This window comes from Bos indicus x Bos taurus, chromosome 17 (assembly GCF_003369695.1).
Source record: "Bos indicus x Bos taurus breed Angus x Brahman F1 hybrid chromosome 17, Bos_hybrid_MaternalHap_v2.0, whole genome shotgun sequence".
NCBI classification, from domain to species: Eukaryota; Metazoa; Chordata; class Mammalia; order Artiodactyla; family Bovidae; genus Bos; species Bos indicus x Bos taurus.
The window spans coordinates 192,077-208,429 of NC_040092.1; the positions used below are offsets into that span (position 1 = coordinate 192,077).

General features: G+C 66.5%; 1 protein-coding gene across 7 annotated transcripts in view; it reads left to right on the forward strand.

Moving 5' to 3' along the window:
- The first annotated feature begins 1,886 nt into the window (after positions 1 to 1,886).
- The window catches only part of ARVCF (ARVCF, delta catenin family member), a 30,592-nt gene continuing 16,125 nt past the window's right edge, over positions 1,887 to 16,353 (forward strand). For 3 of the 7 annotated variants that reach the window (XM_027565988.1, XM_027565989.1, XM_027565993.1), the window contains exons 1-2: positions 1,889 to 2,074; positions 15,753 to 15,961. In XM_027565988.1, coding sequence (XP_027421789.1) covers positions 15,767 to 15,961 — 195 coding nt within the window. In that variant the 5' untranslated portion in view covers positions 1,889 to 2,074; positions 15,753 to 15,766. Of the gene's footprint in view, positions 2,075 to 15,752; positions 15,962 to 16,353 lie in introns of all 7 variants that reach the window. The other 4 variants (XM_027565987.1, XM_027565992.1, XM_027565991.1 and 1 more) reach the window with 3 other exon arrangements.

Consider the following 16,353-nt stretch of genomic DNA (forward strand, 5'->3'; position numbering starts at 1 on the left):
GGCCAGTGGCAGTGGCTGGATTAATTCCACAACCCTGCAGTGAGGATGTAGATGCCTGATCCTTTCTTGGAGAGCTGATGCCCTGTGAAAACTGGGACTCAGAGAGGGCAAGGGCCTGACTGGTATTAACCCCAGGCAAGAGTCCAACTCAAACCTGCATGACACCCCTAAAAGCCCATTCCACTCCACTGTTGTGCTGCCTCATCTGTGCTACTCCTGGAAGTCCACAGAAACTCTTTGCAGGCAAGGAAAGCAACGACTCCCTGTGTCCCGGGGCTCTCCCTGTTCCGGGGTTCCCCGGGTCCAAGGGCTCTTCCTGTCCCGGGACTCCCCAGGCCCCCCGTGTCCAGGGCTCTGCCTGACCTTGGGCTCCCCGTGTCCCAGAGCTCCCGTGTCCAAGGTCTCCTCCTGTCCCAGGGCTCCCCATGTCTCAAGGCTCCCCCTGTCCTTGGGCTCCCCGTTGTCCGAGGACTCCTGACCAGCAGGTGGCAGACCCAGCGAGAGACATTCAGTCCTCCTCCCACCACCTGGCAAGAGAGTCAAGCTGGGTGGTGCCAGTGATTCCCCTCCAGGCAGCTGGATTCTGCAGTCCAGCTGAGAGGTGGTAGTGTTGGATAAGCAGAATCTGGGGTTTGGAGGTGAGTGGCAATGCCCAGGAGGACAACAGGCAGCAGCCGCAGAGTGATCTGCCCCAAACCACTGGGCCCAGAGGTGCGGGACCCCTAGTGGCCAAGCCCTCCTGACCAGCACCTTCCCATTATCTGCAAAGGGGATGCAGCCATGCTTGGGTTGGGGAGGTGGAAATCCCACTCCGCTGTCAGCCAATGAGATGGGTCAGAGTGGGGGTCTCAGGGCCACCACGGGTTCCCTGTCACCCTACCTCTGAACACATACATCCTTAGATGGGAGATCATGACCTCGTGTGGTCACCCTTTTGACTTCAAGCATCTGCAGCTGGTGGGAACCTCTAACATCCAGCTGAAACCTGGCCCTCCCTGCAGCATTTCACACATGCCCGAGGGATGGCCCTACAAAACTGGCCAGAAGCCAGGTAGAGGGTGGGTGAGAGGGGGAGACGGGGCTCCTGGGCCCTGTGGTGATGGGCCAGGGGCGGAGGCCCCCTTCCCTGAACTCTGACTCCTTCCAGCCCCCATCTGCAGCCTGGGTCAGGGAAGGAAGCCAGTCCCGCGGGCCCTGCTGGGTGGGCGGAGCCCACGGTGTTGTAAATTCACCCCTGAAGGAGGAGAAAAGCCACCGTTCCCCGAGGGGTCCCACCCATTCGGATCTCCACAGTGGGAACGGTGGAGCGATGAGGGTGGGAGACCGCCCAGATGGACTGGGTTGGGGCCCCACCGCCTCCTCCCAGTGACCTACAGCTGGCGAGAACCTCTCTACGCCTCGGGCCTCGGTGGGCTTCCCGTCTGTAAAACGGGAGAGCAGCAGAACGCTCCCTCGCGAACTGTGGGGAACACAACTGGTGCCGATGGGCGGGCACGGCGTGCAGCCAACAGCAGGCGCTGGAGGAGGATACCCAGGAACTGGGGGTGATGATAGAGCCGACCGGCCCAAGTCCTGGGATGGGGCGCCAGGCCTGCCCGGCTCCCCACGCGGGCCGCATGGCCTGGGCACGTCCTCGAAGGCGGCCGGGAGAGGACGGCCAGCAGCCCGGGCCACAGCCGCATAGGTCCCGGCAGGTGCCCCGGCCTCCGCCGCTCCACGAGGGGCCGTGATCGGCAGAGACGGACACCCCCAGCGCCCAATGGCAAGCCGGCGTCCCTTCGCGCTCGTCCAATCGGCGCCGGTTGCCGGGCCTCCCGACCAATGAGAACAGTGGCGGCGGCGGGGAGGGGCGAGGGTCTCGGCGCCGGCAGGCCAGCTTTGCGCACGGGCAGCGCAAGGGGCGGAGGGCTGGCCAGGGTTGCGCTGGGCGCTGAGGGTGCGCCCCGCACCGGCGCGATCGGAGGCCCCCGGACGGTCATCCGCGCCCTCCCGGGGACGCCGCGCGCCGAGGGACCGGCGGACGCCCGTCTGGGGCTGGGGCCGTGCTGCGGCACCGCCCACAACCGCGCTCCAGGTAGGCTCCGGCCGGGAACCCGGGTCGGGGTCGGGGCCGGCATCCGGGCTGCGGGCCGGGCAAGGGCTGGAATCGAGGTCTGGGCAGGGGTCAGTGCCGGGAGTCCAGGCCAGCCCCGCTCCACCCGCACCGCGCGGCGGTGCGCGAGATCCCGGACCGGCGGGGGCGGGTCCCTTTGTGCGCGGCCTGGGGTCCTGCCCGGCCGGCCGTGCGCCTCGCTCCGCGCACCCCTCCGGTCGCGGTGCAGCCTGAGCCGTGTCCCCCCTACTCGACCGGGCGCCTTGGGCCGGCGCCACGCAGCCACGGAAACTTTCCATCGGCCGAACCGATCAGGGGCTGGGGAACTTTCCCGGGGCTGCTAGCTGCAGGGAAGCACCCGCACGGCGGGGACGGGGAATGCCCGGGCGCCGGCGCCGCGCCCGCCGCCCAGAGGACAAGGGAGGGAACGCTGCCCGGGGTCCCTGCCCGGAGCCCCAACCTGGCTCCCCATCCTCGCCTCCCCTGCGCCCCGCTGGTGGGTCCCCAACCGCTGGTGTGAGGCGCGTTCCCCCCGACCCGGAATGGGACTCGGACCAGATTGGCTGTTATCCTGAGCACGCAGCCGGAGATCCCCAGCCTGCCTCTTTTGATCTTAAATAATTAAATATTGGGTTATTACAACATGTCACCATTTCTAACCTCTGCATAACGTGTCACAGTGAAAACAGGAGTTGGAGACTCCCGTGCCCCTTTCCCTTTAACCCAAAGGTTTTAGGAACAAGGAGAAAAGCTGCTCCGAGGGTCTCATTCCGTGTGTAACCCCCTCTCCCCCGCACCCCTTTCACAGGTCACCCGAGTCGCCATGCAGGGCATGCGCCAGGTGAGGGTCTGTGAGCCCAGGGGCGTCCTTCCGATGAGGGCATGCCCAGCCCCACACTGGGAGCCTTGGGGTCCAGGCTCCCGCAGGTCCTCCTGGCCCAAGCAGGTCCCACCTGCCCTGTCTCAGTGTATCTGGACGCGCAGCAGTTCCCGAGCAGGTGGTCTGGGTCTGGGGTTCGGCCACAGCGTGTGGAGCCGTGAATCTGGCACTTGTGTTTTCCCGCAGCCTCGCCCGTCCCTTCCACAGCGCCCTGTCTCTCCCCCATCGCCCACACCCCCAAGTCTGAGGTCCACCGGCACCCAGCCCAGGGCCGGGCATAGAGCACGCACTGCACTCAGGACTCTGGTCTGGCCCTGGCCTGGGGAGGAGGTCCCACAAGCACAGCCCGGCTAGCCCCTACCCCGCTCTCCACATGGGCATGATGCCTGCTAACCACATGCCTCCTGGGGGAGCGGGGCCCGCCCTCAGTCCTGCCAGGCTAGAGCTGCACCCCCCCCACCCAGCCTGGGCCACATGCCTCCCCCCAGGGTGGCCCCTCAGGTCGCTTCTCAGACCCAGGGGTCCCTCTGCATCTCCCAGTTTCCCTGGGGGCTGCACCACCAGCCCCATCCGTGCTGCCCAGGATTCAGGCGGGTTCCCTCTCCTCCACCCCTGGGCCACCAGTGAGATCCTCCACCTCCAAGAGGAGCCAAGGGGCGAATGGAGACACCAGCCCACCTGAACCAGCGGGAGGGAGGGAGGGGACAGCCGGGGCGGGGGTCCTGGGGGTAAGTGCTCTGGGGTGCCAGGGAGGTGGCCAGGGTTCCCGGGGCTTTCCCCAGCAGAGGCTCAGTTGGGTACCTGCTCCTTTGCTGCCTCATCCATCAAAACTCAAATGAGGTGTCAGCCACTCCGCAGGAACCCCAGAGTCAGAGCGTAAGTGGGAACTAGGGGTCGGAGAGTTACTGGGGGGACTCAGGGTCAGAGAGGAACTGAGGCAACTCAGGGTCAGAGAGTAACCAGCGGGACTCGGGGTCCAAGAATAAGCAGGGGGAGTCAGGGTCAGGAGCCCCTTCCTGGGGCTTCTCCCGGGAGGGCTGCACAGCCGACCTGCCCGGAGCTGGGGGGCATCCTCATCACTCGCGGGGCCCCCCCGCCCCGGGTGGTGGGAGGCCGTGGGTGTGAGGCACAGCCCTCTCCGAGGCCCTGGCGCACCCTGAGCACCGGCGCCCTCCAGCAGAGCAGGCACAAGCTGAGTGCGGCCACCAGAGGGCGCCCGGGGCCGCCACAGCCAGCAAGAGCAGCTCCACCCAGCCCCCCAGTGCGAGGGTGGGGGGAGTGGGGGGGGGAGGACCTCTTCCCCAGGCGCCCAGAAGCACTCACTGGAGCTTTGCTCTGTCCGGGTCCCCTGCCCAGAGTGGGAAGCTGGAGAGGGCAAGGCCCCTGGGTACTGGACACAGCAGGGGGAGCAGGCTGGGGCCGGGCTCCCAGTGGCCATCCTGTCATGCACGGCCCCTGGGTCCAGGCCAGGCCTCAGTGCCAGCCACTCAACACCAGGCCGTGCCTCTCTGCCTCAGTGTCCTGGGCGGCATAGAGGGCACAGCCAAAGGGGGTCCTTTCAAGATGCACAGAGTGACCAGTGGCCAGCAGGGGCTGGCCAGGATTTCCATGGTGGAGCAGGATTCCAGACAGGGCAAGCTTGGGCTCCTCGCCACCCTTCATGGCCCAGAGCTGCTGGCCCATCCCCCCCAGCCCAAGCCCCATCCCCCATCCCCCCATCCCCCCCAGCACCCAACCTGGGCCCCATCCCCCCAGCCTGGGCCCCATCCGTCCACCCCCCATCCCTGGCCCCAGCCCGGGCCCTACACCCCTCCAGACTGGGACTGTGCCGTGGGGGCTCCCTCACACTGCCAGGTGTCTCTGGTCTGTGCTTGCTATCCTGGCTCTTGGCCGGCCTCTGCAGGGGGTTCCTGCCCAGCCAGGGGCACCACAGGCCTTTCCAGGGCAGGAGCAGCCCTCTCGGACCCCGGGCTATTGGTGCAGGGTCCTTGTCCGGCAGGGACCCCCAAGCCCGCTGACCAGCTCTGAGGGTTGCTGAGGAGGGCTCCCTGCGACAGGCACCCTCAGCCTCGCAGCACAAGCCCCGCTGCTGCTGCTGCCTTCACGTCTCAGGCCTGCCCGTCTGTCTGTCCATCCACAGCCCCAGGGCTCTTAAGAGGCTCTGCCCCCAGCACCCTAGGGTACAGTGCTGCCGAGGTGAGGTGCCCTGGGCACGCAGACCCCGCCCAGGTCCACACCCACCACGCACCATCCAGACCCTCCCGGTTCTCAGTCCTTCTCGCCCTGAAGATGCCCCCCACCCCTCCACCAGCCTGGACCCCGGGTTGCCTCTGCTTTGGTGGCTTCTTGGCCCACTGGAGCCCCCGAGGTGGGAGCCCTGTTCTTCCCGTGGTTGGGTGGTTATCAGGACTGATAATAAAGGCACGTTGTTCTCGTGGGACGAGGTCTTTGTCAACGCTTAAGCCAGAAGCAGATGCGCCCCAGACATATCACATTCGGAGCAAACGCTGATTCCTGACCTCGGTGGGGGCCGCAGGTCCTGCCACGAGCGGGCAGACTCCCAACCATGCCTCCCTCCCAGGCACTCACGCACACACATGTACACACGTGCACGCACACGCCTGGCTTGGGCCCTCCCCCCCGCCCCCCGCCTTCTTTCTTGCCTCTGGCCCTGGCCTCCTGCTCTCCTGTCACAATCCTGCCCCAACTGGACGCCCTTCCCCTTGTTGAAGGGGCTGCCAGGAGCCAGAAGGCCGCACCTCAGGCCCCTGAATGAGCCATGTCCGCAAGGAAAGGTTGGATGGAGGCTTGAGACCACTTGGGTGACACTGCGGAGCCGGGGGGGAGCTCCCGTCACTGTGATCCCCGGAGGGGCCTGCCGCCCGTCACACCACCCTGTTTTTCATTTTTCAGCAGTATCGCCAGGCCTGGCTGCAAGCAGAGAGAGGGGAGGCATCCCCAGGCCTGGACACAGGGAGGGGAGGCATCCCCAGCACCCTGGCTGAGACAGGCAGCTGCAAGGTCCTTGGTCTGGGCCTGGGAGGCTCGCTGCCTGCCTACGAGGCACACGGATGGGGCCAGCCTCAGGGGACCTGGGGGAGGTGGGGCGTGGACCCCTGCACTGGCCTTGGTGTAGGAGCATATCACAGCAGAGCGCGCCCAGCCTCGGGAAGCCGGAGAGGTTATCCGCTTACAACTCTGAACGCTCCAGGTTTTGAAGGATAGTCATAAGAAACACCCAGGCGGCCAGTGCTAAGCGCGGACGCGACAGACCCATTGCGGAGGAACGAGAACGTGCTCAGGGTCCTGTGGGGTGGGCCCCTGCCGGCGCGCCGTAGGATGCCCCTGGGCTGGGATGACCAGGGATGACCAGCCGGGGTCTGACCCTGTCCAGGAGGGACTCAGCCCCACAGATTGGCCTCAGCGGGTGCCCTCTGGACGAAGAGCCCGCCAATGGGTGTCTGGACGTGCTGACCTCCCCAGGGATGTTCCGTCCTCACACAGGTGGAGGGCAGGGCGGCTCGTGGTCAACAGAAGGACGGACTGTGGCCTGAGTGTGTGTGGGCGCCTCTGGTCAGCCTCAGCCCAGGTAGGCACAGTGCCCCGGGCTGGACAGGGCTGGATGTGAGGCCTCCTGCCAGCCCTGCTCGAATCCACCAACGGGCTGGGCGTGGACCATGGACACTGGCTTGCGGGACGCCCACTAGGACGTCAGCCGGGCAGGTCTGTGCTGCCCTGACGTGGGTGCCCAGCGGGTCAGTGCCCATGTGTTCCACAGGCTGCCGGCTCTGATCCTGCTCGGGGCCGTTCCTGACAAACCAGAGAGTCTGGAGCCGCCAGCAGTGACGGGCCACAGGCCCACGTGAGGGCCCAACGGGGCCCGGGGGCCTCCAGCACACACAGCCACACTTGGCCACGGTCAGAGGGGGAGGAGCTGTGCCTGGCGTGCGCCGGCCCTGTCTCGTGGGCTCCTCTGCGGTGACAGCTCCAGGGCACAGGGCGCGGCGTCCAGGGAGGGGGCAGGGACGGAGGCGGAGGGGCGAGGCCGGGCAGTCCGTTTGCTGTGCCGATGGACTCGCTGAGGGTGGCGAGCTCTGAGAACACCAGCCCAGCATCTCAGTGGCCAGGCTGCAGGGCCGCAAGGGGCCTGCTCGGTCGGGATGAGGAGGCTCGGCCGCGTCCAGGCTGTGGGGCCTCTTGGGGCCAGGGTCGTTGCCATTGGCCACTGCGGGCGTTTTGCAGCCTTCAATGTTTGCCTGTGGTTGGTGACTTTCTGTTTGAGAAAGTTTCAAACTTTGCATGTTCTGTGTGGAAGCTATGGAAGTCTTCTTCCGATGGTTCCATGTCCCACGCATGTCCTCTGAGCACGGCCGAGCGAGCACACATTCGTCCACCCTGTTGGAGTTTCCAGGTTGGCGTCCACGCCCGAGACTTCACCCACCTGGAGTCTGTGTTGATGCAGATGGGAGGTGAGGGCTGAGCTTGGTTGACACAGTTGTATCTGAACTGTTCCCTGACCGACGTGTCCTGTCAGTGGAAACTGGAAACAGGACCCCCGGGTCCTCGTTGGACACTCAGGCCAACCAGCCTCTGTGTGGGACAGTCCTGGGCGGCCTCGAGCTGGCCCCGCAGGTGCGGACCGGTCCACGCTGTCGGGGGGCCCCTGCCGTGCTGGCCTGTGCACGTGGGTCCTGCTCTGGTCCCCCTGAGTCTCCAGCCCATCTGAGCCCCCTTGGTGACCAAGAACAGGTCCCTGCTGTGGGGAAGCCTCTCAGAGGCCCGCAGAGTGATGCGGGTCCCCTTTGTGGCATCCCGCCTCTGAGCATGAGGCTGCCCGCAGCTGGGCGGGCCTGGGGGTCCCCCGAGGCTCTCCCGCTTCTGGTGGCCTGCAGGGAGTGTGTGGGCCTCCTCCTCTAGGTGTGGGCTTGGCACGCTCGTGACCTCCAGTGGACGCAGCACCAGCTGCACCCACACCTGCCTGTTTGCGTCTCTGCACGGGGTGGGGCCTCACCAGCCACATCAGCATCTGCCTGTTCCCTGGGTGCTCTGCTCTGCTCTCGGCCTGGGCCAGCCTGTCAGCTTCCTTCCCCAGGCCCTGAGCCTGTGCCCCGGCCCGGCCAGGCGAGACCCTCCGCGGGGCACCCCGAGTCATCAGCCCCGCCCTGACTTCAGTCTTGTGCTCCGATCTGGGGAGGGCCGCCTGTTGTCAGGTGGGGTGAGGCCCCCACGCCCCCTACCCTCCCGGCACACGTTGCCGGGTTGACATTTGCAATTGATGACTTTGGTATTTCAAATATGCCTTTAGTTAAACTTTCTCTTTTCAAAATATTTTCACTCTCTGTGAAATCCTAATTAGGCCATTCATTCGTCTGAATGTACTTTGCTGCTCTCTGCATTTTGCAAGATAACGAGACTGGGAGCGGGCTGGCAGCCCGTCCTCTGGGGCCTCCGCTTGCTCGGCTTGCTCGTGCCCTGCAGGGAGAGCCTGGCGCCCCGCAGCCATGGATGGGGTTGAGTGTGCAGGTAGAGGGGCCTGGGTGGCCAGTCGGCCCTGACAGTGGGAAGTCTGCCCGATGTTTTCTTAGAATGTCCAGAGCTGGGTTTACCCTCGGAATGTCGGGATGTCATGAGAAAGGAATAAGGGAGGCGCCAGGCTTGCAGAGCTGTCAGCCGGGGCCATAGAGGAGCGTCTGTCTGTGGCTAGGGTGGGTGGGCCGCTGGGGGCTGAGCCGACATCACAGACCGCCTGGTGGCACCATGGACACCTCGGTGCTCCCTGGGGTGGCCCAGCTCCCGGGGCACAGAGCCCGGGGAGAGCGAGCCGTGCAAGCCCAGCTTGGCGTGAGCACAGCCTTCCCGGCTTCCTCCTGGGTGAACAGCTCAGGCCCGCCGTGACCCCGCAGCCCTGCTGGAGGCCGCTGTGTGGGCCGGCTCCCGGCTGGATCTGGGGTCTCTCGGGGACCCCGTGCCAGCGGGCGTAGCCCGGCGCCCTGGCCTCACGCTCCCTCCCCCGTCCCGCCGGCTCTGGGCTGTCCCCACGGTTCGGCAGGCCTGCCTCTGGCCTGTGTCCATGGCCTCGACAGTGTCCTGGCCGCCAAGCCTCCACTGCATTTTTCTTCAAATCCCTGTGGGGTCCACGATCAGTCCTTCTTAAAGTTTGTTCCCAGTTCATCAGATCAAGGTCGTCTTTCACCTCTCAAGGACACGTATCAACAGCTCCCTTAGGCTTGTGCCAGTTAACTGCCGCTCTCTGGGGCGCTGGAGCGGCAGGGGCGGCCCGGGCGCTGGGGTCTCTGCCGCCCTAGGGCTTCTGTCCAGGGTCCTGGCCCAGCCACACACCCCCTCCCATGTGGGGACCTCCAGTGTGGACCAAGGCTGGGCACTGCAGGCCAGGCCTCACGGGTCTGCCCGACCCTCCAGGAGCCAAACTCTTGCCTCCCCCAGCACACGGATGTCAGAGACCACTCACCACCCATTCCCCAGGGCAGGCGAGGCCACTTGGGGCAGCTTGGTGGGCTCACAGCTGCATAGCGTGGATGGGCGTGTGTGCGCATGACCGTGTGGGTGGCTGGAGGTGTGTGCCTGCGGGCGGGTCCGAGGAAGCCCCCAAACTGCCAGTCAGCCTGCCGCAGTGATCCGCGTCCTGCTGGTGAGGCCGGAGCACACGCCTCCTTTGGTCTCACAGGATGGGGGCGTCAGGGAGCCAGGCAGGGGCACTGAGGAGGCGCAGGGGAGGGTGTGGAGGCAGTCTGCACGGGGTGGGGTGGGGTGAAGCCCCTTGCCCCTGCTGGGGCGTTTGCATATAAAATATGAGACTGTGCTGTTGGCTGGAGACTGCTAGTGTCTGGACCTGTTGCCATGGGCACTCCCGGGCTTCAGGCACCGGTCTGGTCGGGGGGAAGGGCAGTCTGGAGCAGAGGAACTGGCATAGCTCAGCTTCTGGGAGGAGGTGGGGGTCTCGGGCCCCCGGGAGGGGCCGGTGCCAGCTGGAGGCCACACGGGACCCTGGACGAGGGCAGACCAGCGGGGCCCTTGGGTGCTGTGGGCTGGGGGGCAAGGCTGGAGGGGCCCGGGGCCCCCTTCCCAGGGCGAGCTTTGCTCGGTCGCCCGCTCATTCAGGCCCCGGTGACCCAGCCGCCCTGCCTCTGCCCACAGCCACTGGAGGGTCTTCCTAACACCGTCGCCCCCAGGCTGTGGGCTCTGTGTCTTCAGGGCCCCCATTATTCCCCAATAAGGGGATAGGCGACCCGTTTCCTACTCTCGAGCTTCCCAGGGAACCTCCTCAAAGCTGAGCCACAGGACCGCGAGGCCCTGGGCTGGGCTTGGTGGGGGGAGGGCCCGGGACTGCTGACAGAGGTCCGTGCGCCCAGAAGAGTCAGCAGCTCCCAGGAATGCAGGCGGGGCAGCCGGCCAGGCGGGTGAGGAGCCCCCACCCCTGACCGGGAGGGCCGCCCCTTGGCAGCCCGTGCCCCTGCCCCGTGTGGGTCTGCCCACAGAGAACCGACCCGACCGGACCAGCGCGGCCCTGTGTTGCCCCCGAGGCTGTGGCCCCTGCTCTGGGCGCTGGGTTAGCAAAGCTGCAGGGGTCAGACTGAGGTCACCCAGGGAGGGCTGCCGGGCAGGGTGCCCGGCACACGGGGCACTGCCAAGTGCCTGCTCAGCAGTGGCCAGGGTGGCTGGGGCCCATGGGGATGGGGGGCAGCGGGGACCAAGCAACACGCTGGGGGGCTCCACACTGGGCCCACACCGCCCCCGGGGTCCCATCTCCCCTCCCCGGCAAGGCCCCCTCCTGCCCCAGTCTGTCCTGAGGTCCTGGCTGCGGCAAGCCTGCCCCAGGCAACCCGGCTGGCCCAGCTGCACGCCCTCGGGGCAGGCAGGTGAAGGTGGGGTGGGACGGGGGACAGGGCCAGCCTGGCCCCAGACCTGCACTGTCTCGGACACCATCCACTGTGTCCTGAACCCGACTTCCCGTCCGGCAGGGGGCTTCCCTGCTGCCTCCACCCCCTCCCCTTTTCCAAGAAGAGTAGGTCTCCTGTCAAAGGTGGGGAGGCCATGGGAAGTCCCCAGGCCCCCTCAGGGAGCAACCCCCCTGGGGACAGGGGCTCACCCCAGGGTCCCTTGTGTGAGCAAGCGGTGCTGGGGGTGGTATCCCGAACCACCAGACTCTCCGGCTCCCTTGGCTCTGCAGCCTCAGGGCGGGGGCTGGGCTGACGGGCCCAACCGTGTCCCCCAGAGATTTGCTGGCCACAGGCTCCCCGGAGCTGAAGCCCCTCAAAGGGACTTTGTGCTGCCACAAAGAGCCTCTGTCCCTCTTGGGGAAGCTTGGGCGTTGCCATGGTGACAGAGGGGGCCTGGGAAGAAGGGGTCCTACATCTTGGAGGGGAAGGGGTGTTCCGGGCAGAGGGCACCAGTGCACGCGGGCCGCAGCCCTCGGCCTGGACGGACAGCTGCCCTGCTGTGGCTCCCTGCGCTCATCGAAGTCTCAGTGACCTCTTGGCTGCTGGGCAAGCAAGAGCTGGACTTCCAGGCCTGGGGGCCAGCAGGACCCCCCGGTTTGGTCCCCTCTTAGGAATGCCTCGGCCTGGCATCCACCTAGAGCACAGTGCGGAGGGGTTCTCCCAGGGTGGAATGGGGGTGGGGGAGCCACCTCCCAGAGGGACCCTGGGGCAGGCGATGCAGACAACAGGCCGCTCCCCAACGTAGCTCACTGTGGGCTCCCCTTTTGTGGCCGGGCTGGAGGGGGTGGGCCGCTGGTGCAGAGAGCAGTGTGCCCACCAGCCCCATGCCTCCCTGCCCTGCCCTCCCTTGGGGCGGCCCTGGACTGGCTGCTGCAGACACCGTGGTAGGGGGTGGTCCTCAGCGCCCAGCCCCCGCTCAGAGCCTGTCGGGCTTTGCCCTCAGGCTGTGACGCAGCCAGAGTCTGGGGCAGGGGCGGGGGCAGCCGTCCACCAAGTCTCCCCAGAGCGGCAAGGCCCCGTGACTCGGAGCATGTGTCTGTAACCCGCCCCAGCAGGAATCTCAGACCAAGACCCTTCTCGAGTCTGACGGGGGCTCCCTGTGTCCCAGGCCTCCCATCCCAGCAGCTGGCATGCTCACCCACCCTCTGGCCAGGGCCAGGCCTGTCCCTGCTGTGTGCAGCCTGCGGCCCCCTGGCTGCTCCCAGGCCTCGGCCCTGGACCCAGCCCTAGGCTGTTGGATGTCGGACCTCAGGCTCCACATGCCCCGGAAAGCATTCCTGCCTTAGCCTGCCCCCAGGCCTCCTGCAACTGCCCCTCACATCCTCCGGTCCTCCCAGACTGCCCGTCCAGTAGGCCCCTGCCCTGCGGCTGATCAGTGCTGCCCAGGCCCCGGGCACCCCCTCTGTGTGGGGCAGGAAGCCCTCAGGAATTGCCCCTGCCCAGAGCGGCCATCCTCTGTGCAGTCAGTGGGTGCTCCTGGGTGTTCATGGGGACGGCCTGGGGGCAGGAGGAGGTCACCGAAGGGCCATCTGTGTCCACCTCCCACCCCTGCAGTGTCTGGCCCAGGTGACAGCAGGGTACCTCCTCTGCTGGGCAAAGCTGATGTCCAGCCTGACGTCCAGCTCCCTGAAGACGCGGCTGCTTCCCTCGGGGCCCCTGGGGCGAGTTTCCAGGCCCCACCCTCACCTACTGGCTGCTGTGGGGAGGGGCACCCTCCTTCCCAGCTCTTACCTGCTTCCTGCCTACGCCAGTGGTTCATGCACCCCTCCACCCAGAGCCCCACCACGGCCAACGTGCCCTTCTTCCCGTGTGTATGTGCTAATGTGCGCGCGTGTGACCATTTCCACACTCATCCTGCACACAGCATCGCTGGGCCACACACCTGGTCTAGTGGGGTCTAGTGAGAGTTGCTCAGTCGTGTCCAACTCTTTGCAACCCCATGGACTTGGAATTCTCCAGGCCAGAATACTGGAGTGGGTAGCCTTTCCCTTGTCTGGGGGATCCTCCCAACCCAGAGGTCGTCCGGGGTCTGCACTGCAGGTGGATTCTTTACCAGCTGAGCCACCAGGGAAGCCTAGGACCCCTGGCAGGCGTCCTTTTTGCTCTTGGGCTGGGTGTTGGTTTCTGCAGGCTCCTCCGGGCACCGTGTAGATGACGGGGGTCACTTGTCTACTGGACATTGTGAACCCTTGGTTCCCGCATGTCGACAGTATCTCAGTCTTGTGGTTTTCTTCCTACTGCCTATCGTGGAAAACTGGAAACACACCAACAGTGGAGAGCGATGGCGTGTGTCCCATGAGCCTGCCCGGCTTCCGCGGTGGTAGGCGTGCGGCCCAGCGGCTCCCGTCTGAGCACTCACTCCACCAAGGACAACCTCATCCAGAGGCGCTTTTTCTGGATGTTCAGAAACCCTTCCTTCTCGCGAAGGCGAGCCAGTCCTTTCTCCTCTGCAGTTTCTTCCACGGTCTTATGGTCGAGGACAGTCTCTTCCCACCCAGGCCTGCTCCCAGCCCTGCATCAGCTCCGGGTGACCCCGCGGGCCTCGCCATGATGGGCGGGTGCGGACCCCACCTGGCCGTAGCGCCGCACCGTCCTCGTGGCTTCGGCCAGCAGCTCTCCCCAGGGCTGAGGGCGCCCTCTGATCCCCACGGGGCAGCGGGGTGAAGGCAGGCCCTCACGGGGCCAGGGCAACACGGCGCCCTCCCAGGCGGTGGGCTGCGGCCCACTCCCCTCGCGCCCGGAGGAAGGGGCCAGTGAGGAAGCAGAGCCCTGTCCTTCCCTCGCAGAGGTCAGGGGCGCCGGGGAGCAGGCCTGCTGGGGAGCAGGCCTCGCGCGAGGGGAGGGCCCTGGAGCCCCGGCCTCCTGCCCGCCTCCCCGCCGGCCTGACCCATCGGAAATTCCTCTAATTCCTCAGCCCAGACTGGACTCCGTCCCCATAATTTGATTTCTGGAGCCGGGTTTGGCCGGGCCTGTGAGGAGGAGGAGCGGCTGGCTCAGCACAAAGACAGATGCCCGAGTGCAGGCACGGTTTCGGGGACGGTCAGTGCCCCGCCAGTCCTTCTGGGCACCCATGCCCTCCTGGGGGAGCAAGGGCTGGCCACAGTGCTGTCCCGGCCAGCTGGGAGCCCCAGGGGGGGTGTCCACCTCACCCCTGCCCACCCACTCAGGCCCCCGGCTGCCCGCCCCCTCATGCCGTGGCCAGCCTCCCTTCCTCCCCGAACTGCCCCCTCAAAACCCACCCACACCCCCGCCCCCCTGCAGCATCCACATGTCCCCTCACTGCTCCCCAGTGCTCCCCTCAGTGTTCCCCCTCATCACTCAATGTGCTCCCCTCACCCCTCCCCATGCTCCATTCAATGCTCCTCCGTGCTCCCCTGAACGCTCCTCATGCTCCCCTCAGTGCTCCTCTGTGCTCCCCTCAATGCTCCCCTGTGCTCCCCTCAGTGCTCCCCGGTGCACCCCTCTGTGCTCCCCTCACCGCTCTTTGTGCTCCCCTCAGTGCTCCCCCTCATCGCTCTCTGTGCTCCCCTCATTGCTCCTCCATGCTCCCCTCACTGCTCCCCTGCGTTCCCTTCCACCTGCTTCCTGCCCTTCCATCTCTCCACCCAGCCGGGGCTCCTCCCAGGGGTGGTCAGCCTGGTCACCCGCCCCAGGACAGGCGAGGTGGTCTCTGGACGGTGTGTCTGTCCCTGTCTTCCTGCTAGACATCCCCCATCCCCATGAGCAACCTGCACCCAGGACTCAGGACGCTGGGGTCAGGGTCTGGGCGGGGGTGTGCCCGGTGGGCAGTGCAAGGCCCTCACTAGTGGACGGGGGCAGGGAAGGTGCTGGCCAGGCAGGAGGGCGAAGGTCACCGCAGTCCCACAGGGCACACACTCCCAGCCCCCAGGCCTCCCGGGCCAGCAGGGAGGTGAGCCTGGTGCCCACCTCTCCCCTGAATCTGCCGGGGAGGCATCGTCACAGTTTCTCGGTCCAGCTTAAAAACGCATGGCCTGCAGTGGCCCGCGGCCCGCGCCAACCGCTGTCCTGGTAGTTCAGCTGGTTGCTGTGTCGTTGGCGTAACAGGCGCTGGGCAGGCAAAGGCCAGCTCTGGGGCCCTGCTGGCCTCTTCCCTCATGGGGCCGTGCTCTGCCCATCTGTCATGGGCATGGGGGTGTCTCTGAGGTGTGCCCATGCCCCCAGCCCAGCCGCGCTGGTACAAGCCGAGCCCAGGGCTGACTCTCCTCCCTGGGCTCTGTCCTCGCGGCCAGCACAACCTGGGCCTGTGAGCAGCTCATTTGACCCTTTTGGGGCACCCAGCGGCCGCGGGGCGGCTTCCCACTCCCTGTGCGCTGGCGCCCTGGGCCCGCCGGGCCATTCCTGTGGCCACAGAGGGGCCTCCCATGCTCTCCAGGCCCCAGCGTCCACCTCTGAGCTGGGCTTGCGCGGGGGCCGCGAGGCTGTGGTGAGCTGGCGGGTGCCCTGGTCAGCGGAGGACCTGGGAGGTCTGAGAGCTGGTCACGCCTGCTCTTCCGTACTTTCCCTTCCCTCCCCAGTCCTCCCCCGTGGGCTCAGGGCCCACAGTTCTGCCAGGCCCGGCAGGAAGCAGGGAGCCTGGGTCAGAGCCCCGCACGCCCTGGGGAGGGAGCCGGCTGCTTCCGGCCAGCCTTGGATTAATGGCTTTTAATTTAGAATTTAATCAATGTGGCGTCTCTCCAGAGGGCTGCACGCTCTGGTTTGGTCGTGAGTCACGTGCTCTGAGAGTGGGGTGGGCAGGGGGCCCACGACGCCTTCCTGGGCCCCTGCCCTGGCCGCACCCTGACTTGCTCTGCTCTGCCCGCAGCTGGCGCCCTGGTCATGGAGGACTGCAGCGTGCGCTCGGCCGCCACCATCCTGGCCTCGGTGAGAGAGCAGGAGGCCCGCTTCGAGCTGCTGACGCGGGCGCTGGAGCAGGAGCGGCGCCATGTCGCCCTGCAGCTGGAGCGCGCCCAGCAGCCTGGCGCAGGCGGCGGGCAGTCCCTGCCCATGGCCTGGCAACAGCTGGTTCTGCAGGTACTAGCCCTGGGACTCGGCCCAGCGGGAAGACAATAACGGGACCCCGGTGGACCACAAGCCCGCAGGCAGCCACTTATTTTGAGGCCTCCTGGGGCCTCGGGAGGGAAAGGGAGTGGGATTCCGGCCCCCCTGGGTGTGCAGGACATCATGTGACAAGGGGGCAGGACACAGCCATACTCTCAGAAGGGCGCTTTCCGCCTGAGGGAGCCCCGGGGCCCAGGCGGCTGGGCAGGGTCCCCTCTGGGCGGCTCAGCACTCAGCCTGGGCACGCAGAGGGTTCGGCTTCCACGGAGTCCCCCTGCCTTCGCTGCTGCTGCGTCCGTCAGCAGGCCAGCCACCAGGAAGGCTCAGGTAAGGCTGGGCTCTGCCTGCTGCCTGGAGCATGACGG